Source organism: Eulemur rufifrons, chromosome 2 (genome assembly GCF_041146395.1).
Source record: "Eulemur rufifrons isolate Redbay chromosome 2, OSU_ERuf_1, whole genome shotgun sequence".
NCBI classification, from domain to species: domain Eukaryota; kingdom Metazoa; phylum Chordata; class Mammalia; order Primates; family Lemuridae; genus Eulemur; species Eulemur rufifrons.
Window position 1 is genome coordinate 50,917,668 of NC_090984.1, and position 22,592 is coordinate 50,940,259.

Sequence of the window (22,592 nt, forward strand, 5' to 3'; positions counted from 1 at the left end):
TGCCATTCTACGAACTGGGCGGGAGCTCTGCACAAAGGTACCGAGAACAGACATCTCACCACGGGAAATGGCTCTAGGAATCCGGCCAGCTCCGAAGCATTGGCTGACCAGTATGGTCTGGGAGGGCATCAAGGCAGGTTTGTGGGGCGGGGCAGTCACTTCCCAGTTATCTCTCAGCCTGTGGCTGTCCAGACCTGTTGTAACATCTGAGCAGCAACAGCCAGGGCTGAGAGCCCAGGTTAGGGCCAAAGAGGAAAGATACGGATCAGCTTGCGGTTTAGAAATACAAACACATTATCCTTTCCCTGTACCTTTCTGCTCCGTGACTTGAAAAGCTTCCTGGGGATCAGGAATGATACTAACAAGCTCACTTACACCTTCCAGGGCGCCTTTCTCTGGATGGCTTTGCCCTCCTCTAATAATAGTAGTAATGACGCCTGCCAATTATTGAGTGCTTCCGATGGGCCAGGCCCCACGTTAAGCTATTTACACACAGTGTCTCAGTCTTCACAACCCTGGGGTGTAAGTACTGTAAATTTGTTATTCTCCTTTTATATATGAGGAAACTGAGGCTCAGAGTGATTAAGGAACTAGCTTAAGGTCTCATGATTACTGCTATACATTGAATGTTTGTATCCCCTCAAAATCCATATGTTGAACTCTAATCACCAATGTGGGGGTATTAGGAGGTAGGTAGGGCTTTTGGGAGGTGACTAGGTCATAAAGGCAGAGATCTCATGAAAGGGACGAGGCCCTCATAAAAGAGGCCCCAGAGAGGTTCCCGGCCCCTTCTGCCATGTGAGGTTATAGTGAAAAGGCAGCCATCTATGAACCAGGAGGCGAGCCCTCGACAGATACCAGCTCTGCTGGTGTCTTGGTCTTAGACTTCTCCGCTTCCAGAACTGTGAGAAATGAACTGTTGTTTATAAGCCACCCAGTCTATGGTATTTTTTTACAGCAGCCCAAACGGACTAAGCCAGTTATTGAGTGGAGGAACCATAATTTGAACCTAAGTGTATCTGACCCCAAAGCCTGTTCTCTTCGCTTGGTGCTGCTCAGAGGTCTCTGGCTCCAAGGACTGTCTGAGAAGTGGGTGGGCCAACTCAGACCTTCAGGTAAGGCATTTGTATTAAAAGAAAATAATTCACTGCCCAGGAAGGGTGAGTCACGTGAGACATGGTGGGGAGGGATATCCCGCCCCCATTTCTGAGTAGGGCAGGAGGACCCCACATGGCACTGGGTGTGAGAGGTACAGGGGTCCTCAGTTTCCCCCACTATGTCACTGAGTCCCCTGACAGGAACCAGGTGCTGGGTTTCCCTAGTCATGAGCTAGTACCCTGCCTGAAGTCCCTGCATCAAGTCATCTGTCTTTCATAGACCCATGGCAGGCCCGACTGCATCAGGCCCACATGCAGGGAGGTGGGAGCTGGCATTTCTGCTGGATGCTTGGCAGGAGGAGCCCTGTGGAGCCAGGGCTCCAGGCAGGGTAGCTGCCCACAAACCCTGGAGCCCCGGCCTTAGCAGAGGGGCTCTCTTTGGGGAAGATCCTCCTTCTCCTCCCCCAGGCTGCCCAGCACATGCTTCTTCCTGTGGTCCTCATGGGAACACCCATCTCTCTTTGCCTTTGGGACCGAGAGGCAGGTGCAAACCTCCAAGGGTCTGGAAGTGTGAGTTGAGGGAGCTGATACTGCCAGGCCCGGGGGCCTCAGGCAGGACGAGGGAGACAGAGTCTAGCTGCAGAGGCCATGGATGCTTGAGGATTGGAGCCCTTTTGCCTCTCTATACTTTTAGCATGTCCCCAGCCTGTTTCCTGGTGTGGATCATGGGGGAAAGAGTGCCCCTGTCCCTCAGGAAGATGGTAGAATGATGAGGTCTAGAGCACTGGGGTACAGGGGTCCTGAGGAGCAGCACCCCCAAATAGGATGAGCGGTTCTTGATTCTAAGCCCTCACAGCTGCTGAAGGGACCAAGGTGCAAGCACACACCTGCCACAGCGAGCAACAGAGCCTGCTTGGTGTGCCTCAGAGCAGAATCCCAGGATTCTTCCAGAAGACAAGGCTACAACTTGCTACTAAATCAACAAGACAGGTCCCTCCACTCCAGATCCCCGAAAGAGAAGCCCAGCCCCAGGTAGCAGCACTGTCTGGGGCCCAGTCAGGTGTTTGGGAAAAAGCCATAGGTCCCCTGCCTGGCTGCCGGACAGATGGCCTGGGCCTCAACAGAGGGAAACCACCATGCCCGGAACCTCAAGCCTCTCTCTGTCTGCCTTTCCCTCAAGTTCTGTACCTGTACTTCGCTTCCTATGCCAACAGCAATACACAGGACTGTCCTCCTCAAACACAGACTGCCACTGGGAGCTAAACTTGCCCGGTAGCCCCAAAGGGGCTTGGTGACCTGGGATGAGCCACTCAGGTGCAGGGACCACTGCAGGCTGTGGCACTCCCCAGGTACATGGTGGGGGTGTGCTGAGCTGCCCTGGGGAGGGCTGGGGAGGAGAAAGAGCCACCTCTGCACTGAGGACACTCATTTTAGAGACGTGATGAATTCATTTAATATCTTCTCACTACAATTGCTTTGCAGCCCTTGCTCCTAATGGCCTCCACAATTCCATCCAAATATCTTTCCCTGGCAGTTTAGCTTTCTGGCTGGCATTTTTGCTGGCAGAACTAACAGCTGGAAGCCTCCTTGACTGGAAAGCCCTCATTGTCCTTTCTTCTCTCTTCTGAGCCTCCGGCATCTGCTCCAGGTCCACAGCTGGGGCAAGGCTATGACTGTGGCACCCTGCCACAGAGCCTGGGGCCTGACTTTCAGGAAGGACAGGTGAGTGTGGGGGGAGTTGGAGGACTGTGCCTCACAAGGGAAGGGCCTATGAGTCTGAGGAAGTATAATGTTGGTTGCCCAAGTCCCATCCCCAACATTTTAGGCAGAACATTTTAGCTCTGAATGCACAATGTCGCAGGCTCTGGGCTGCGTGGCCTCCTAGTCCTAGAGCACGCAGACTTCTGTGTCTGCCCTGGGTCAGTGTTGGAGGGCATGGCCTGCCCAACTGCCACTCAGCTGGTCTGTGCTGTGCTGCCATCCCTTCTGTGGGTCCTTCCTTCCCTAGCTCTCTGGGACTCACCTGACAGAGCCCCTTGACTGCTGCAGGGGTGGCGGCCTGCTGGGACGTTCATGTGAACATTGACACAGCAACATCTTGGTCACACCACTGCCACACCTGTGGTGGTGGCTGGTACCACAGCCCCTGCTGGGATGATGGGCCACGTGGAGGCAGCTCCTCCTCCTGTCCCGACAGTCCTGTCCTCCACAGGAGCCCTGGGAGCCTGCTTACTCCCGGCCTTGCCCCCGGGCCCCTGGGCCTGGCTCCACCCCACCTAGGGTCTGAGACCTCCACCTCTCTCCAGCTTTCTGCATCCCAAGTCACCTTCCAGCAGGATCCACTCTAGTGGAATATAAAGGTCTTCTTGTCGAGCGTGGGCCTGGTGACAGCTGACAAGCCTCCTCCTGTCACCTTGGAACTGACCTCTGATGGTGGCCACTGGACATGTAAATGCCTGCCTGGGGTCAAAGTCCGTACGGGTGAAAAGAGCACCTGAGGTAAAGGTCACTGTGTGCCTCCCCTCTGCCTCAGAATCCCTCTCTCGCTGGACATGCTCATGATTACTCCCTTCTTTGGCTTAAGACATGAGCAGCTTTAAGGTTAAAATGTAAGATGCTACCTGAGACAAACAGAATGTCAGCCAACCCATTTCCACATCAGTTAGATCTGTGTATCATCAGAGTGCCTGGTCCCAGGAGTGGCCCTGGGTGCAGTTTGCAAAGTTTGCCCTTGGGGGACACTTGGCTAGCAAGCGTGGGCTGGGCTGGGGCTCCGTGTGGAGCAGGGTGCAGGGGGGATGGCAGGGCCCAGGCCTGCTAGGGCAGGAGGCACACAGGAGCAACGGGGACCTGTCCAGCCTCCCAATATGTCAGGCCGGGCGCTCCCTCGAGGCATCAGGTTACCCAGCGGTTCCTGTCTGCTCCTGCACTGGCCCCTCTGATGCCCCTGCTGACAGAAGGGCAGCCTGGGGACAACAGAGTACTGGACAGGGACTCGGGAAGCCCTGGGCGGGAAACTGGCTCCACCACTAGTTAGCTGTGTGATCGCAGGACCCACTTTCTTTCTCTGGGCCTCTGTTTCCCTCTATAAAATTATGGGGGTTGGATGAGACATTCTTAGAGGACTGCCTTTGGCTTGAATGTGCCACAGCAATCTAAGGCGGCCAGTTCCTTCCTGGGAAGCCTCTTCCTCCTCTGAGCTCCTCCCCGCTGACCTGGGCCTGTGCTCTGGCCATGCACGGAGGTGGCATAACTGGCCCCCTGGCTCCCTCCATCCTGTGCCTTCTTGCACAGTTCCATCTGGAGCCTCATTTGAAGCTGAAGGAAAGAAAATGGAGGCTGGAAATGCTCCAGGCCAGGAAGCTGAACTACAGAACCAGTCTTCCTGGTTTTAACTCTGCCGCTGCTGCAACCGTCAGGCGTCCCGGTCACCAGCCACACAGGCAGGCAGCAGGAGGCCTTGAGTGGGGTGACTTGTTGCTATTTGCCTCAAGGTGAGCCGGCCAGTTCAGCTGCACTGCGATCAGAGACCAGAACAATGTGACAGCTGACCTGAGCTTTCTGGGCCTGCGTCCCTGAGCATGCAGAGGACCCCTCACCAGGTCCTGGACAGCTTGAGTGTGTATGAAGGACATGGCTCTGCTTCCACCCGCTTAGCCAGAGGCCCGGGGGGCCGAGTGTGCAGGGCTGTGGGAGAACCAGGGCACACGCAGGCTGCTGCCTGGGCTGAGATGGCGGGATTTGCTTCCTGAAGCAGCACTTCAGGGGAACAGGTTGCCACAGAGAACTCACAGGTGTACAAAAAAGGTCATCGTGGCCCCTCTGTGAATACTAGGGTCTCTGCACTGCCTGATGTGTCATACTGAAGTTTTACAGACAATGCTGGCCAGCACCGTGTTCCTTTGCTGGGGCCGAGGCGGATTTGGCCTCTCGTGTTATGAGGGAGCCCATTTCCTCACATGCTAACTCATCTAGCACGTGAAAGCCTATCACATCCTAGGTTTGCCTTGGTTTTCTTAGGTGAATAGAATTTGGGATTGCTTTTTCTAAATTCATAGAACAGATAACCCGTTGGTAGGAAAAGCAAAAATCTCTGAGACCGAGCCTTACGGTTACCAGGCATTTCCAAGTCACTTGCCAGAGTGGTCAAGGAGCCCACCGTGGGCCCCAGTCTGGCCCCTCCATGTGTGTGCGTTAGATGGGCCCATTAGAACACAGTCCCTCAAGGAATCAGGGCCACCATGTGACGAAAGATTCCAGGCCCAAAGAGGAATGGGGCCAGGGCCACACCAGCCTCTTGATTCCTTCACTAGTGCAGCCACGTCAAGTCCCCTAGACCTCAGACTCTAGATCCCAGAAGGCGAAGGAACTTTGCATAGTCTCAAGTAACTCCTTAAAGAACCTCAGTGGGCAAACAATTTGCTATTTGGGAAAAAATTGATCTGGTACCACGTTTCTTCCCACGGATCTATCAGCATTCTGAGAGCTTTAGTTTCTCTTCGAGAGGGTTCTTCCACCTTGGAGAAGCCACCTCCTCCATGAAGCCTTTCCTGATTCCCCTAAACAACCTGTGGTCTCTCCCTCCTGTGCTTTGTTCCTCCAACACTAGTAATCACAATGATCACAGTTATCTTTTGCTGAACACTTACGTGCAGCTAAGCGCATTCACATGTTGTCTTATTCAATCCTCTCGACAACCCTGTCTCGTAGGTACTATAGTCATGTCTGTCGGACAGGAGAGCAAACTGAGACCTAACAACACGAAGTAACTTACCGAGTCATCAGGAGGAGGCAGCACTGGGCCTGACGCTCGCCCTGCCAACTCCGCACTGCTAACCAGCCTCCATCCATCTCTTCCTGCACTTACATAGCTCCCTCAACACGCACCTTCTGCCTGTAACTGAAGATAGAAGCTGCTTCTTCCTTTGTTTTCATTCTCGACTAATCTTTTTTTAATCCATCTTCATAACATTCTGTGTTAAGAACCATCCGCCAGAATTGGTTTAAATTTATAAATTATGTGGACTGGATGGGTCATGGCTGACAATTTCAGTGATGAGTCTGGGGCCCAGAGTGGCCAAAAGGACGAAGCCACCTGGCGGCTGATGGGGCTCTGTGACTCCGCTTGTTCCCGGTGGGGTTGGCCCCTAGCTCGGCACTTTCCGTTACCCACTTTGGGCCACCAGGGGTTTGTACTTAGTAGTCAGGCAATCGCTGTCACCTGCTTGGAAGCCAATGAGGCAGAACAAGGTACTGCCTGTGCAGCCTGCCAGGAAGAGGCAAGATCCCCTTTATCTCACACCCCACACCGGGGCCCTGGGGCTGAGCTGTGTGGTGTGGAGGGCGTCTCCTCAGAAGGGGGCAGCTTCCCAGGAGCAGTTGGACTGCTCACCTGGGCAGGAGGGCCAGCCTTGGCTTCTAGTAGCTGAGAGCTCTTTCTGCCTCAGAAGCTTCCGTGTTCTGTGCTCTACCCCAACCTATTGGCTAGCTCACTCCTTTCCACCAAGTAGGCTCACAGAAATGAGCTCTTTTCCTGAAGGCCCCTAGGGGCAGGCTGCAAAATGCCTGCCTATGAGGTTTGCTGGCGTCCTTCCTACTGCTCAAATCTTAGCAACTGCTCCCGATTCCTGGGCCTCCCACTCATGGCGCGGGGGCCTGAGGCCACAGGACAGCCTCCCAGGAGTCCTTCCTGCCTCTGCACCCAGGACACAGTGTGTTGGGGGCGTCTCTGGGCTGTTTGGATGAGGAATGCAGTCTTTCAGCATCTTAGCCTCTTCCCCGCCTGGCCCTACCCAGCACCTGGGACACAAGGGCACTCCCACAGAGGCGGGCGGGCCTAAGAAAGCCGGCCTTCCAGAGTCTTCCCTGAGCCCTCTTAAAACCCCAGGCAGCCTTTTCCTCTTCTGCCCACTCTGCCCTGGCCTCTATTGTCTGCTCCCTGCTGGCCTGCTGTTTGCCTGGTGCTCGGTGGCCTCTGCCACTCTGCCCCCAGCCGGGCACCAGCCCCTGCTCAGCTCTGCATACACTGAGGCCTCCCAGGCTTAGTCACCTTTTGAGAGGAAGCAGGAAATACCCCCACAGCTGGGTCATTTTCCTCATCCTGGAGCCAGGTGTGGGAATTAATTTGAATGAGAGACACTTACGGGCTCCTGACTGTGATCTCATATGCTGCTTCAGGACAGGGAGTCATCCTTAGGAGTGGTGCACAGAGTGGGCTGTTTGCCTTGGCCAGAGACCCCCCCCCCCAACCCTCCCTGTGCCTGGCACATCCGGGAGAGCTCATGAAGAATCAGTCTGTCCTGGGGCACTGTGCAGTCCCCACACTCCCACCTGCTGCCACTCCCAGGGACTTGCACCCAAATCAGGTGCTCCCAGAAGGGCTTGCTCCTGGTGCCAACCCTCTCCTGCCCAGGCACCCTTGTCACTAGGGTTCCCAGGTGCCACTCCTGAGCCTGGCACCAGGCCACTGCCAGGGAAGCCTGCCTGCAGAGCGGACTCCTTGCTTGGCCCAAAGGCCTCAATCCCAGCTAGATGCGCTCCCATGGGCCGAGTCTCAGGCCCACCAGCCCTGGGGCCACACAGTCCTGACTCATCCTCTGCTCCTGGATCTTGGTTCCCACCACAATCAGCTTAAGGAAGGGCCCCAAGCAGCAATGCAGAAACCTCTGCCCCTGGCGTATGGTGCCAGGGAGAGAGCAACTGGGAGATTACAGTGCATTAACCTTGCTTCTCAGTGGGGCCTCGTACCATGTGAACCTGAGCTCACTGGGCTTGATGTCCCTGGAGCTGACCAGGTCATCCACCCTGCAGCAGAGGCGGGCAGCCCGGGCCTGTGAGGAGAGACCGTGCTCAGCCAAGCAGCCCCCTGAACCCGGCCTGGTGCTGAGTTTCAGAGTCAGAATCTGTGCCAGGCCAAACTCAGCAACAGGGTGTGACCTAGAGCCTGGGATCCAGCAGTGCTCCATAAATATTTGTGGAATGACTACATGAGGGGAATGTCCCAGAGGTGAGAGCAGCCTTGTGTATGGGTGTTCTGGTGGCACTGGCTTGGCCCAGCAGGAGCAGGAAGTAAATGCAGGAACAGCAGAAACAAGCATCTCTCCCTCCAGGTAGGGAGCCAGAGTCCAGCTCAATTTGGAAAGGGGGTGGCAGGTGGGGTAGGGCGTGGGGTTCCCTAGCCCTGGAACCCACAGCTGTGACGGAGCATGGAATTGGCCTCCGTGTCCCAGGTAAGGGGCGGCCTCAGCACCTTGGCACCCCTGGGAAGCCAGAGCCTACAGCGGCAGTGGGGACCTTACCTTGGCCACTCCTTCCAGGCAGCTGGGCCTCACGCTCTTCCACTGCAGGCTGGTGCTTGTCTCTAGCCCAGGAAGCGGCGCGCCCTTCAGGCAAAAAATAAAAAAAGGAAAAGAAAAAGAAAACCTTAGTGCTTTTCCCACCCAGCCTCTTCTCCTGGAGGCTCCTGGTTGGTGTCGTCCTGCCTCTGTGGGCACATGGCCTCCTCCCCCCACCCCCCGCAGCTTACTCACCGGTGTGCCCGCAAGGCTGCCAGCTGTGTGGGGGAGGCAGGGGACCACCGCCCCTCTCTGCCTGGCACACAGAGGGGGCAAGGGGCTGGGGGGGGGGCACTGACTATGGGGAAGCTGCACCCCAGCCAGCACCCTTCTCACTGAACGTGCCCGTGAGCTCAGCAGAGGACACACATGGATGCTGATGGGCCCTAGTAGAGCAGGATTCTTGGTAGGAAGCTGTTTCCTTGGTGTCCAGGCCTGCCAGGAACAGGGGGTGGCTGAGGCACTGTTCCGCCCCTGGCAGGTGCTTCCCACCCTCGGCCAGCCCTCTGGAGCACTCTAGACCTCGGCATCTTACCATGTCTCTGTCCTGTGAATCCAGAGAGGGCCTGGCCCTGCCCGGACTGGCAGCTGCTCCTCACCCTGCTCAGGCCACGTGCCTGGCATCCCCTCTCCCCAGCACCCATCTCAGGCCAGGCCCACCCAGCATCAGTTGGGACGAGCTGCTGTCAAGTCCCCACCCAGCTCTCTGCTGGACCCAGCTGGGGGACAGCACACACCACCTTACACGCTCTCACACTCACACACACACACACGTGGGTCCACGCCCAGCACAGAGCCACCTACCTGCCCAGGCCAGCCTAAGCCAATCCAGCCTTGCTCTCCGAATGCTGCTCCGACCCTAGAAGCCACTCCTTTACAGAAACATCCCCTGGGAGGTGAGTTCAAAGCCAGCCCGGGAGGACTCTAGTCAGCCCCAGAGGACACATGGGCAGCCTGATCACCATATCTGCTGTGGCACTCTGCCGGCTGCCGTAGCCCCCCAGGCACTGCTGGCCCCCACAGTGCCTTCCATGTCCTTAGGGGGTGACGGCGGACTCACAGCAAGTCCCATCTTCCTGGAGTCCAAGGTAGGGAGGGGAGAGCTAGAAGGGGCGGGACTCAGGTGCAGCTCCAAGTTTCCAGCTCCCAAAATAATCAAATGCAAAGGGGAAGAAGAAAAGCTCTGGGCGGGCGGTGACTCAGTGCCAGTGGGCCGGCTTAGTCACCTGGATGGCTGCTGGCGGCTCCCGGCACAGCAGGACAGGAGCAGCGCCCTCCCCCCTGCCGCGGACCGCCGTGGCTGCCCGAACGAGCGTGGCCACGGAGCCCGCGCCCCGCTGCCCGGTAGGCGGCGGCCACTCCCGCCGCTCGGCGATCAGGGCCCGGCAGCCGCGGCCGCCGCGCGCCCCTCCTCCACCGCGCGCCCCGGCTCACTTCGGGATTTCTCCATTAAATCCTCAGGCAGCGACCTGCTCGTTTGGGGCGCCGAGCTGCTCCAACGTTGCTTGGCAATTTTGATATCGTCGGGGGTTGCCATGGGGAGGAGGGTGATGTCATTGACACAAAAAACCCACTGAATTTACAAATCAGCTGGGGCTGGAGCTATTTATAAAAAGACGTTTTCCTCTGCCTTTCTTTGCTGAGGCGGAGGGAGAAGGGCTGCCTGCCGGGCTCAGGGCGAGCCTCGCTCCCTGCGGTCCGCCCTAACCTCGCCGGGAAGCCGAACCTGGCTCACCCCACCCCCCAGATCCCGGAGCCGCGGATTCAGACCTAGCGGGGACTGGCCGCAGCCGGGCTGATCCCCGCTTTCGCCGCCGCGGCTGGTTTTGCTGTGAAGGGCGGAGAGTGGCACACGGGGTGCTAGGCAGGGTGCGTGCTGGCTTCCTGGGTTGGCAGGGACCGGAAGCCGGTTACTCTGCAGGCCCCTGGTTAGAGACAGGCACTTGCGGTGAGGTAGCTCCAGGGGGGTGCCCACGTGCCTTCTGCACTGCCCGCCCCGTCTCTGGCCTTGCTGCTCCTCCACTGGCTCCTTTTCTGCTCCCAGTGTCCGACTGTGGGTCTTGGGCACCCGAGTCTTGGCCTCCTGCTCCTGTTCAAACACTTCTTCTCTTTGGCTTTGACCAACCAGGCCAGGGCTCACTCCAGAACGCACTTGGTGTCTGCCCACTGCAGGTGCCACCGTAGGGCCAGCTCCACTCCCAGGGCCCACTGCTGCTGACAGCCAGAGGGAAACCTGGGAGTTCTTGACTCCTCCCACCCCCAGCCCCTTACATCCAACATGGCACGAGGCTCTACATATTATTTTTGAAAACTCTTTTGGCTCTTTCTTAAATTTTCTTCCGTAGTGAAAGCTATGTGGTGTTTGGTTAAAAACCTAGGCTCTGAGTTTTCACATCCCAGCTCCACTGGGCATCAGTTGAGTGACCTTTGGCATGTTTTTAACCAACTGAACCTCATCCATAAAATGGGAATGATTTCACCTGCCTCCCCAGGTGTGGGTGGGAATTAAGTGAATAAAGCTCCTGGCACAGGGACTGCTCATTGTGAGCTCAGCAAACATTAATTTTCTTCTCTGCTGGCATGACTGTTATTTGTTGCTCATTTTTTTTCTACCCATCAACTGGTGGTGAGTTCATCTTCCAAAAACCATGACCCAGTCACCTCCTGTGCAAAGGTCTCAACTGCATACATAGACATTTTGATTGAACTGCACAGTATTGGATGTCATGGTATTAAACATAAAGACTTCAATTAGTCCTCAATATGAAATATTTTTCTTTTCTTTTTTTTTTGAAACAAGGTCTCACTCTGTCACCAGGGTTAGAGTGCAGTGGTGTCATCATAGCTCACTGCAACCTTAAACTCCTAGGCTCAAGTGAGTCTCCTACCTCAGCCTCCCAAGTAGCTGGGACTACGGGTGTGCACCACTATGCCCAGCTAATTTTTTCTATTTTTTTTTTTTTTTTGTGGAGATGGGGGTCTCACTCTTGCTCAGGATGGTCTCGAACTCCTGGCCTCAAGCAATCCTCCCACCTTGGCCTCCCTGAGTGTTAGGATTACAGGTATAATCCATCGCACCTGATCCAATATTTTACTAGGTTATCAGTTCCTTTGGAAAGGAACTCTGTATTTTTCTTCTTTCTGTATCTCAACATATTTTATGAGTAAACTTAGTAGTTATAAATAATCCACTTTTACTCTATCTCTCTAATGATCCAGGAAATGCAAACTAAAAAGGGATATACCATCATAGGGGGAAAAACATGGCAGGTATGAGTGAATTGGTACAACCTACTTGGAGAGCAATTTTACAGTCTTGATCAAAATTTCAAAATGTGCATACACTTTATCCAGCAAATGTACTTCTAGGAATCCATGTTAAGAAATAGTTGCACATGGACCCAAAGATATTTGTATAAGAATATTCATCATATCACTGTTTGTATCTGCAAAAAATTGGAAGCCATCAAAATGTCCATCAACAGGGGACTGATTAATATGGGATGGTACATCCCTATGCAATGAAGTATCTGCAGCCTTAAAAAGAATGAGCTTGATCAGTCTGTTTGTATGAGGAAGGATGACAATGATAGTTGAGAGAAAAGACCACGTGCTGAACAACGTGATGGCATTATCCCATATTTGTTAAAAAATAAAAGATATTTATATAGTGTATGTTTAACAACAAATGTTATTGTGGTTATCCCTGGGGGTGGCAATGGTGAGAGGGGTCTTTCACTTATGACTTTTTATACTTTTTGCATTGTTTGAAATTTTCAGCGAACATATACTGGTTTTGTATTTTTAAAATACAGAATTAAAAATAAATAAGAGTGTATGCTTTAAAAACTTATGTAGAATCTCCAGAGCTGTGAAGAATACTTAAAACTTGTATATTTGAACATTTCCTCCCACAAATTCCATTTTAAGACAATGTGGGGATTATAGAAAATACTTTTTCTGCCTTCATGTCTTCCCAATTTCCAGAAATGTTATGTCTTAAAGGGAAGGGCAACATGAAGATGTGAAGAAGCTAAGGCAGCATATATTTTATATATATGTATATATGTTATAAGGCAGTATATATATTAAATTTAAAACACTAATTTATTCAGGTAATAATTACAATGACTCTCTTTAAGAAATGTAACCTTTCTAAGTTTCTGCCAGTTTATGAGAAGCAGGCAGGAATTCTTGAAGAAACCATCAACAATGTCATATATCAAGAAAAATCATGTTTTCAGATTTCTGCTACAGTGTCTGGCAGATAGAGATAATAGTCATTTTATGAAGAAACTGAGAACAAAACAAACCATCTCCCCCATCTCTGCATCAGTTAGATTCTCTGGCCACCAGCCTGGAGAATCAAGTCCAGGACAGAAGCCAGGGCAGTCCAGAGGTCTCCAAGCCTCAGGACTGACCCCACAGTCTCTACAGATCCCCACACCAGGACGAAGATCCTCCCACCACGCCGTCTACCTGTGTCCCTGCAGGGAGAGAGTGTGATTGGCTGGCTCAGGTCATGTGCCTATCTCTCACTCTGGTGGAGGGGAGTGTATCCTGGAGACAGTGCTTCTGTTATCACACGATGTAGGGAGGAAAATCAGGGTGCTGCTACTAAAGGAAAGTGGAATGGATGCTGGAAGCCAAAAACCAGCCAATGGGTCACCATAGCATCTTTGCTACTTTTTCTAATCGCTTTCAATTCCTGAGTGTGAAAACCAGTAATGGTTGATTCTTGGATTCTTCTTGTCTTCGTGGACTTCGAAACTGATGGTCTGAAAACTGAGACCAGTTCCTCTACTCTATCATGTTGCATGACTTCTTGATTTGGTGAGAGTATCTGCACACTTAGATCCATTTTTATTTTTACAGGTTTAGAATGCGGGGATCTGCTGGCCATAGGAAGAAGCTCTGCAAAGGCTTGGCTGCCTGCTGCAGGGGGCAGGCCGGCAGATGCCTGTGCTGTGTGCCACACACCCTCCTTCATACCGGTGGAGTCACCTCTCTGCTAACCCCAGTAGACTGTGAGCTCTCCACGGCAGGAAGCCCAGCATGGTGGTTGGCACAGAGCAGATGTTCACGTCAACTTTTTGAATGGATGAATGAACATCTATCTGAAGAGGTTCTGTACTGTAGCCACCCTTACTTAGAAAACATGAATCACAGTGCTGAGAGGAACTCTAGGATCATCAGCCCCACCCTCCTTCTACAGGTGAGAAAACTGCAGCCCCCAGAGATTAAATGACTCAGCAAAACCGCAGAGGAAATTCAAGGCAGTCAGGACTGGAACTCAGCCTTCCCTTCTCACAGGCCTTTGTGTTCCTTTTGCTGCCCGTGGCAGGCCCATTCTAGCAGCCAGCCCTGAGTGTGATGTATGTGTAATTCGGTCAAGGGCAGTGTCACCACGGACATCTCTGCCTTTGAATCTTGACTCCCAGGGATTTGCGGCAGTGTGAATCAGTCGAGCCAGTGTCTTTACAATTTCTTTTGTGTGTGTGTGTGTGGTTTTTTTTTTTTTTTTTTTTTTTTTTTTTTGAGACAGAGTCTCGCTCTGTTGCCCGGGCTAGAGTGAGTGCCGTGGCATCAGCCTAGCTCACAGCAACCTCAAACTCCTGGGCTCAAGCGATTCTACTGCCTCAGCCTCCCGAGTGGCTGGGACTACATGGGACTACATAGCGCCACCATACTCGGCTAATTTTTTCTATATATATTTTTAGTTGTCCATATAATTTCTTTCTATTTTTAGTAGAGACGGGGTCTCGCTCTTGCTCAGGCTGGTCTCGAACTGCTGACCTCGAGCAATCCACCCGCCTCAGCCTCCCAGAGTGCTAGGATTACAGGCGTGAGCCACCACGCCCGGCCTACAATTTCTTAATAAAGGCTTTTACTTTCCTGTTTTTGTTAATGGACTGCTTTTAATAGTACTTGTAGCCTCAAAGGTAATTTGTGGAACCTGCATCATTTTGGTGAGTTGGCCTCAGCTGATATCAACATCATCCCACTGCATGATTTTTGAGAAATCATTTGGGGATGTGTTCCAGAAAGGCCATGTAACAATGAGGTCCTAAAATTTTCATCAAACAATGTTTCCTAAGCCCAAAGAATAAAAACTTTTAAAAACTAGGGCTAGGGCTCCAGTGTGTGGGAAAAATTCCCTTTTACTGCCAAATTTTTCTAGATCTTTAGATTCTTCACCACACTCCCCACCCTGCTTGTGCTGCATGTACAAAGGTGCTTACGCAGGCCTTCCTGGTGGCTGTGCCGGGCCTGTTTCCACCTGCCTACGCTAATCAACGCCTTCACCGCGGGGCCAGGAAGGGAGGAACAGGTTCTGCCCACCTCGCCTCTCACCATCCCAAACCAGGGCAGGCTCTGGAAAGGAAGAACTTGGATTAATGAGCAGGTGTTGCCACTGGAGGCCTGTGTGTCCCGCACTCCAGAGCTGGCCTTATGTTGGAGGTGCCTTCAGCCCTGGGCCTCCAGGAGGTCTAGGCCAGAAGCAGGGGCCCCACCTTCAGATTTTCCCAAGCCTCCTGCTTGGCAAATGGAGTGCTGGGGGTGCAGAGACACGTCCAGGGCACCTGCCCCTCTCCAAGGTGCTGGCAGCAAGGGGGGGATGACCAATTCAAGTCCTGGGGTCCTCAGTGGGAAGAAAGCTTAGGGTCTTGTCAGATAGGGACGCTGCTCTGCCTCCCCTTCCTCCCGTGGGCAAGGTGTGTGACTGGTGGGATTCTCTCCACATGCTCCGTGGTACGTAGGAGTGCCTGCGGGGCTGCAGATTAGAGAATTTCTGCAAGAACTCTTTTTCCAGCCACATTGAGGAGGAGGAGTACAAGGAGTTACTACTGCTGCTGACCAACAGAACTTGCTGCCAGGCCACTGCCCTCTGCCCACAAGCAAGGAGGGAAGGATGAGCCCTCTGATGCCCAGTCCGGGCTGCAGACCCTGCCTGGGCACCAATGGCAGGGGAAGGAACCTGGCACCGTCTGGGGATGACTCCCTGAGACACCGGTTAACGTGCCCCTGCCCCTGGGGCGATGGGGAAGCAAGAAGAGAGGGTGCCGGGGCATGGGCAGTGAGGAGACAGAGAAGAGGGCAGCAGGGGGCACCATTTTGCCCAATTTCTGGCCACAAAGCTATAGAAAACATGAAGGAGGGGAGCACGGGCCAGAATCTCCTCAGGATTAGGAGTGACCCTGACAAGGACTCTGCTGCCGACCTCCGGAAGAGTTTTCCCTCAGGAAAACGGATTTTGCAAGTAAGTAAATGGGAATGGCATCCTTTTTTCCAGGACCAGGAGTGTGGAACTGCGAACATACTTGGTTTCACGAGATGGAGGTGGCAGCAGAAACCCCTTCGGTAAAGCAGCTCACATGTCAGGCGTGGCGTGGTGAGGCCCTTTCCATCCGGCGAGTTACTTCACTGCGTCCCCAAAACACCACGAGGTAGGTATTATTATCCCAAGTTGCAGAGAGAAGTCTGAGGCTCAACGTGTTTAAAATAACTTGTCCCAAATCAGCTAAGTGGCAAAGCCAGGGTTTGGTTGCAAAGCCCTGGCTTTCACTGTGACACCCTGTGGCTGAGGCAGGAACTTCCTGAAAGGGAGCCGCCCAGTCAGGGTCTGGCCAGAGCCTGCTGCGACAGGGGCTGTGAGTGCTGCTGAAAGGGACGTGCCTGGCTCTGTGGCTGGCGGACCTGAAGCCTCAGGAGGGAGTCAGCTCTCCATGCTCGGAGGCCCGCAGAGGCCAGTCGCTCGGATGAGCCTTTCCTGGGGGCAGCCCCTATGGGAGGGGCTGGCCCATCTGTCACAGCAGGAAAAAGCAGGGGAGGGGGGGCACTACCAAAACCTGGCTGGGACTTCAGCAGGGACGAGATGAAAAAGGAAAGCCTTTTGTCAGTGAAAGGGGCACTGCTCCAGGAAGACAACCTTGGGAGTGAGGCTGGCCCAAGGGGGGCCGCCCGGCTGGACTCTGAGGAGTCAGTGGCAATGTGAGGAGCTGCTCAGAAGCCAGTCAGAGCACAGCTGCAAACCAGAGTCCCACGTCCTGACTCACAGTGCGTCCCTTTCCAGCAGAGGACGTCCCTTTGCTGCCCCAGTGCCAGTCCGCCAGAAGCAGAGTCTCCTTGCCACACCTCAGCTTCTGTGATGAGTGAGGGCTATTGGTAAACCCAAAGCAACAAAAGGACACCTGTAGAGTGTTCTCGACATCTCTACAATGGCTGCAGCTAAAAGCGATTTTTTTGAGCACATACTGTAGGTTATGCACTGTGCTAGACACTTGCCATACACTAACTCATTTAATCTTCACAAGACTGTTAACTAATCCATCCCACAAATACCCATGGGGGTGCCTGCTAGGTACCATACGCTATGCTAGGTGCTGGGGATAACTCAGCGAACAAGGCCAGCACCTGCCCTCATGAAATTTACATCCGGGTAGGAGCTGTTATTATCCTTCCTTTTTCCCTCCCAACACTACCTATGCAGCACACCCTGGTGCTTGCCTTTCCAAGTCCATCTCACCTCCCTTCTCATTTGCTGGAAGAAACTCGATTTATTGGAATGTACATTCCTTTCCACCCCTAGCCAGCCCCAGGGGTGACTCTTAATTCTTTTAAACCAATTGTGGTAAATCCTTTCCCTTTGCCAGGGATTGGCTTAGTCCCCAGATATGTGAAAATCTGGTCAAGAGCCATGAGAGGAAGTGGGCTGGGAGGGTTTTGGGGAAAAGTTTCCTTATGCTGCTCTAAGATGCTGAGCCTGGAACTGTGGTAGCCAACTGGGACCCACAAGGGGACCGCCTGGGGATGGAAGCCCCCATGCTGAGGGTGAGTGAACAGACAGGTGGAAACAACTTGGGCCCTTTGTGACGCTGCAGCCTTGCTGTTATGTGAGATAACAGATATTCTTACCCTTAAGATATTTTGGGTTGTTTTTCCAATTTTTGCAACTGCAAACTATGTATCTAATATAAGCCAGCTCCAACCCCTAGCATGCCATGATGGCTTCTGGGACACCCCCCACCCACACTGGCCTTACTTCCTCTGAGAGTTCCAACACATATTATCTGCTCCACTCCTTCAGCTGTTGCTCGTGGCTTTCCTCGAGATGTCTGGTTTTGACTGACTTATTTTTCTCTTATGTTCTGTTGGCTTTTATGTTGTTATACCCCGTTTCTCTAAATTATAAGCTCCCTGAAGGAAGTGAGCATGCCTTACATTTCTTTATATGCTTCATGGTGCCAGTCATCAATGTGGAGCCCACAGTAGAGCTTAATAAATATTTATTGGCTAATCTTTTTTGCTGCATTCCAAGATATTTGCTGCCTTGGAGGGGAAAAATGAACACGTTTCAACAAAGTAAAACAGGAGTGAACAGGTTGCAGCTGGAGGCCTGAGTAAATAAGAATGTCAGGCATCTCACTCAATAGTGCCTTAGATTCCACAAGGGTTTACACCAGTTCCTACTGACTCCTGTGTGCCCGGCTCTGGGCAGGATGCTGGGTTGGCAGAGATGAATCTGCTGCTCGCTATAAGCCAAGGAACTTTCATGGTCAACAACCATATGGAGTTAATTCTCACAAGAACCCTTTGGGGTAGGAGCCATCCATACTAGCTTATAGATGGGAAAGCAAAGCAGACTGACCTAACCTGATCAAGCAGCTAGCTGGTAAGGAGCAGGGCTGGCATTTGAGCCCAGGTTTTCCAGTTTCTGAATTGAGTTCACAGGGCTTCCTATATTTCCCTTGTCCTTTTTCCTATTAAGCAAGTGATCACCTTTTATTCATTGGCTCAGGAGAGGGACGTAGCAGAGCATAAAATAGAAATACAGTCATGCGTCACTTAACGACAGGGATACATTCTGAGAAGTGCATTGTTAGGTGACTTCATCATTGTGGGAACATCAGAGTATACCTACACAAACTAGATGGCATATCCTACTACACACCTAGGCTACGTGGTGTAGCCTATTGCTCCTGGGCTACAAACCTGTACAGCATGTTACCGTACTGAATACTGCAGGCAATTGTAACACAATGGTAAATATTTGTGTATCTAAACATAGAAGGGTACAGTAAAATATTGGTATTATAATCTTATGGGATCATCACCATATATGCAATCTGTCACTGAGGGAAACGTTGTTGTGTGGTGCATGACTGTAGTTCCAAAAGCCTGAGCTCTGGCAGGAAAAGAATTTCAGGAAGAGACCAAATGTCTCGGCCTTAAACGGGGTCAGTAGGCTGTGTTCCCTAAGCCAGAAAGCCATTTCCCCTGGTGGGGGAGAGGAAGAGAGAGAAGAGGAGAGGAGTAAGATGCATCTGTAGGTGGCTGGTGGACAGCAAGACCCTGCCTGGTCATCAGAGCAAACAGGACCAGAGGCAGTGTTCTGAAGATTCCTGCGCTCTGAACATGGCAGGGAAGCAGCACAGCTGCGAGCCAGAGATCCTCTGGACTGAAAAGTGGGAACCAGATGGACTCCTGATACCTTGGTATTTGGCTGATCTTGAGACTGTCTTCTTTTAGTACAAATATTTGGTTCCCTGAAGCTTACTCCCAATAGACACAACTAATTTCCCCATATCTTTAGATTACAGAACACCGCATTTCTTTCACCTACCTTTATCATATCACAGGTTTAGCTATGATACATGAATTAATTGTGTATGTGAATTAAGTCAATAGACAGTAAGGCTCCAGTCAACTAGCTGGGATCCCACTCTATTTAAGAGGTTTCCAGAGAACCTCAGACCATTAAACAACATTAGACTTAAATCAGTACAAGCATCTACAAAATATATGTGCTAAAAGTTTTAGATCTCAATACTCTGTAAAGTGGGTACATGGGTTATCCTTAAAGAGGATGACACTGGCTCAGAGAGGTTAAGTAACTTGTTCAATGCTACACAGGTAGGATTCAAATCCAAGCAATCTGGCTTTAAAGGCAGAATTTCTAACTACCCTGTTAGCGTTTGGTCTGGCACCATAGGCAGGGAGCCACCTCAATACTGAGGAAGTTCTGGGCCTGTAAAGTTGACCCCCTATAATGTGAGCAATACATGCAAGTCCTAACCAGGGTATAAAAAGACAGAGAACTTGCCCTTAAAGAGAACTCATCTGAGTTGGAGAGGTAAGGCATATATATATATGTATGTGTTTATACACACACACACACACACACACACACACACACAAGTCCAAGGCAACTAATATAATGCAGCAGAGCAATGTCAGGTGGGAGCTAGGGGGCTGTCCCCAGTTGCCCCCAGTGGCCTACCCCATGGAATCCCAACCACTGGTCCATGTGCCAGGATACTGAAGATGCCAGTCTGGGTGAGTCTTGAGTGAGTCTTGAGCTTTCTTATCTGTTCAGTGATGGGGTACACTTGATCTGGAAGGTCCCTCATAGCAATGCTAGTTGACTTTGGTCTACTCTGCCTAGGTCATATTTCTGACAGCCTGACTCCCTTGACTCACCGGGCCTCCTCTACCCACTGCACCACACACTCACTCACCCTTAGCTATCATTTCCTTGAATGGGCCAACATCATTGAAGCTTCATGTGTCATCGTTTTCAATTTTGTTACCACTTTATTCTAGCGATACCAGATTTTTTCCAACTTTAAAATGCAAAAGCAAACAAATGCATATACATCTTTTTGTGCACAGATTTTACTTGGTATTTGTTTTTATAAAATGCTATCCTCCCTTTGTTAATTTCAGGACTGAAACAATTAAATAAAATGCATCATATGACCAGGCCAGTAAAATTAAACTACTTTGAAAATACAACATGCATTGATTCATATAACTGTTTCAACTGAATGTGAGGCTGAATTAAACACACATAGGAAATAAAGAAAGTACACATTTTGGTGGATTATGCCTGTGAAAACAACATTTAATTTAAAAAGGAGTAATAGGACAATGAAGTGTATCACAATGTAAGGTCAGCAGTCAATTATAACATGTTAAACATATATAAAGTAGTACCTAAAAATGAAAGAAGTAAAAGTTTAAAGACCTTTTACTAAGAAAAAAAAGAAAAAAAAATGAAAGTGAGATTACAATTCCAGCCACATCTAGAGCCTAGGATAGATCTTTTTCCTTCACCAAGTCTCCAATATAACTGGTTTCTGAACTTGTGGCTGCTCTTTTCCAATATTTTAATTCACTACTTCTTATTGAGAACTGTGCTAATTTCTGGGAGTATATAAAATAATAGGCATATAGTCCCTTGCTCGCAAGGGGTTTAAGAACTAGCAGTGTGATTGGGCAGTCGCTATTTCCCATGGAGAGGCTGATGTGCACCTAGGGGACCATGCTGCTCAGCAGCTGAAGGCTTGCCCGGAGCCTCCAAGAAGCAAGGTTAGTGGAGCAGTGTGCTTAGATGGGGAGAAGATGCACATGTTTATAGAATTTAGCCTAAGTTCATCACTGTTTCTTCCTTAAACATACAACATCAGATTGTGGAAATTTAAGTTTTTATATGTATTTATAAAATGTATTTTGTTTAGGAAAACGTTGGATTTTATGCAATTCAATGCCTTGTTCACAGAAGTTGTAATAGTAGAAAGATGGTAATTTTATAAAGCATCTAACAGAACATTATAAAACATTTAAACATGAATTTTCAGCATACTAAAAATAAGTTTATATATTATCTTCAATGATTTAAATTATTTTTACTCATTTTAATTCCAAATCAACCTTGCTTTTATATTTGAATAAAGCTTCCTAAATTTCCCAGTTTTTAAAAAAACTAACACTTATAAGGCTTTTTATTTTTTATAACAGAGTGCAAAAAACCCCAAAAATATGGTCCGTAATTTCTTGGCCTAGATTATTCCAGTAAACATTAAAAAAAAAGAAACAATGTGTGTACGTGTTCAGAAAACTCAAAATGTTCATAAATATACAAATTGAAAAGTAAAAGCCTCATTCTTTCCTCTCTCCCCTCCCATACATTCTCTCCAAGGCAGTCACTCCCCTCCCCCGACCCCAGGTTTTTTAAACACAGTCTGAAAATGTCTCTGCCTAACTCAGGTTCTGCCACCTACAAGAAGGCCCATGGCAAACCGGAAGGGCCTTCCCCACCGTGAGGCGCCCTGAAGCCTACAGCAGTGGTCTGCTGGCACCTTGGCACTCGTTCCAGGCCTACTTTTCCAGGGCCTGTCACATGGATTATCACTCTGGGGACTAATGAGCCTTGGAAGCAGTGAAGACAAATATATCAAACAGTGCTTTCTCTTTAAGCACGTGTGTCAATGTTTTTGTGAGATAAATTCTAGAAAAATTTCTCAGTTACAGGGAATATTTAAATTTAATAAATATAGCTAAATTGACTTATAATAATATACCAATCTGTATCCCAACTTATATGAAAGCCTATTGCCCAATGCCCTCATCCTCACAAATACAATTTTCAACAACTTGCTGTGAATGATGACAATTTCTGGTTTATTTTGCATTTTATTTAATTGGCAATGAGGTTGCATATTAGCCATTAAAGTTTTTTAGTGGATTATTCATGTCTTTTGCCTATTTGCATTGGTTTTATATTATTTTTATCTTTTAACTTTTAAGAATTCTTTGTACTTTAGGTAAAACTGTTTTATTCATTCAGGCGCTGTTCAAGGCACTGAGGTTAAAACAGAAAAAGAAAATCCTGCCCTTAAGGAGCTTAAACTGCAGTAGTGAGATACAGGGAGGAAAGTGTATATATACACATACACACGTGAGGGGTGACAGGTGCTATGGAGAAAAATAAAGGAGGGTAAAAGGGACGGAAAGTAATAGCAGTGTGTGTGGGATGCTATTTTGTACAGAATGGTCAGGGGAAGGCCTCTCTCACAGAGTGGACACTTAAAAAGACACCTACCTGGGGGGAAGTAAGGAAGGAATCCACATGCAGATCAGGAAAAGAATATTCCAGGCAGAAGAAACAGCAAACAAAAAGGCTGTAAAGAGGGAAATGAGTTGGCACCTTTGAGGAGCAGCAAGGAGGTAGACAGACTAGAGTGAGCAAGGAAAGGGGTCAGAGAAAGAGTAGGGGCAGATCGGTTAGGGTCTTGTAGGCCATGATGAAGTCTGGAGTTTGGGCTGTGTGAGATGGGAAGCCATCGGAGAGTTCTGATTTGGCTGGAGGTGGTAGGAG

General features: G+C 50.5%; 1 protein-coding gene across 1 annotated transcript in view; it reads right to left on the reverse strand.

Annotated features, from left to right (window-relative positions):
* Nucleotides 1-7,624: 7,624 nt before the first annotated feature.
* The window catches only part of BUB1B (BUB1 mitotic checkpoint serine/threonine kinase B), a 69,874-nt gene continuing 54,906 nt past the window's right edge, over nt 7,625-22,592 (reverse strand). The window contains exons 24-29 of the mRNA XM_069492230.1: nt 10,172-10,597; nt 9,658-9,839; nt 8,627-8,683; nt 8,396-8,479; nt 7,820-7,927; nt 7,625-7,726 (exon numbers count right to left, since the gene is read on the reverse strand). Coding sequence (XP_069348331.1) covers nt 7,625-7,726; nt 7,820-7,927; nt 8,396-8,479; nt 8,627-8,683; nt 9,658-9,839; nt 10,172-10,597 — 959 coding nt within the window. The remainder of the gene's footprint in view (nt 7,727-7,819; nt 7,928-8,395; nt 8,480-8,626; nt 8,684-9,657; nt 9,840-10,171; nt 10,598-22,592) is intronic.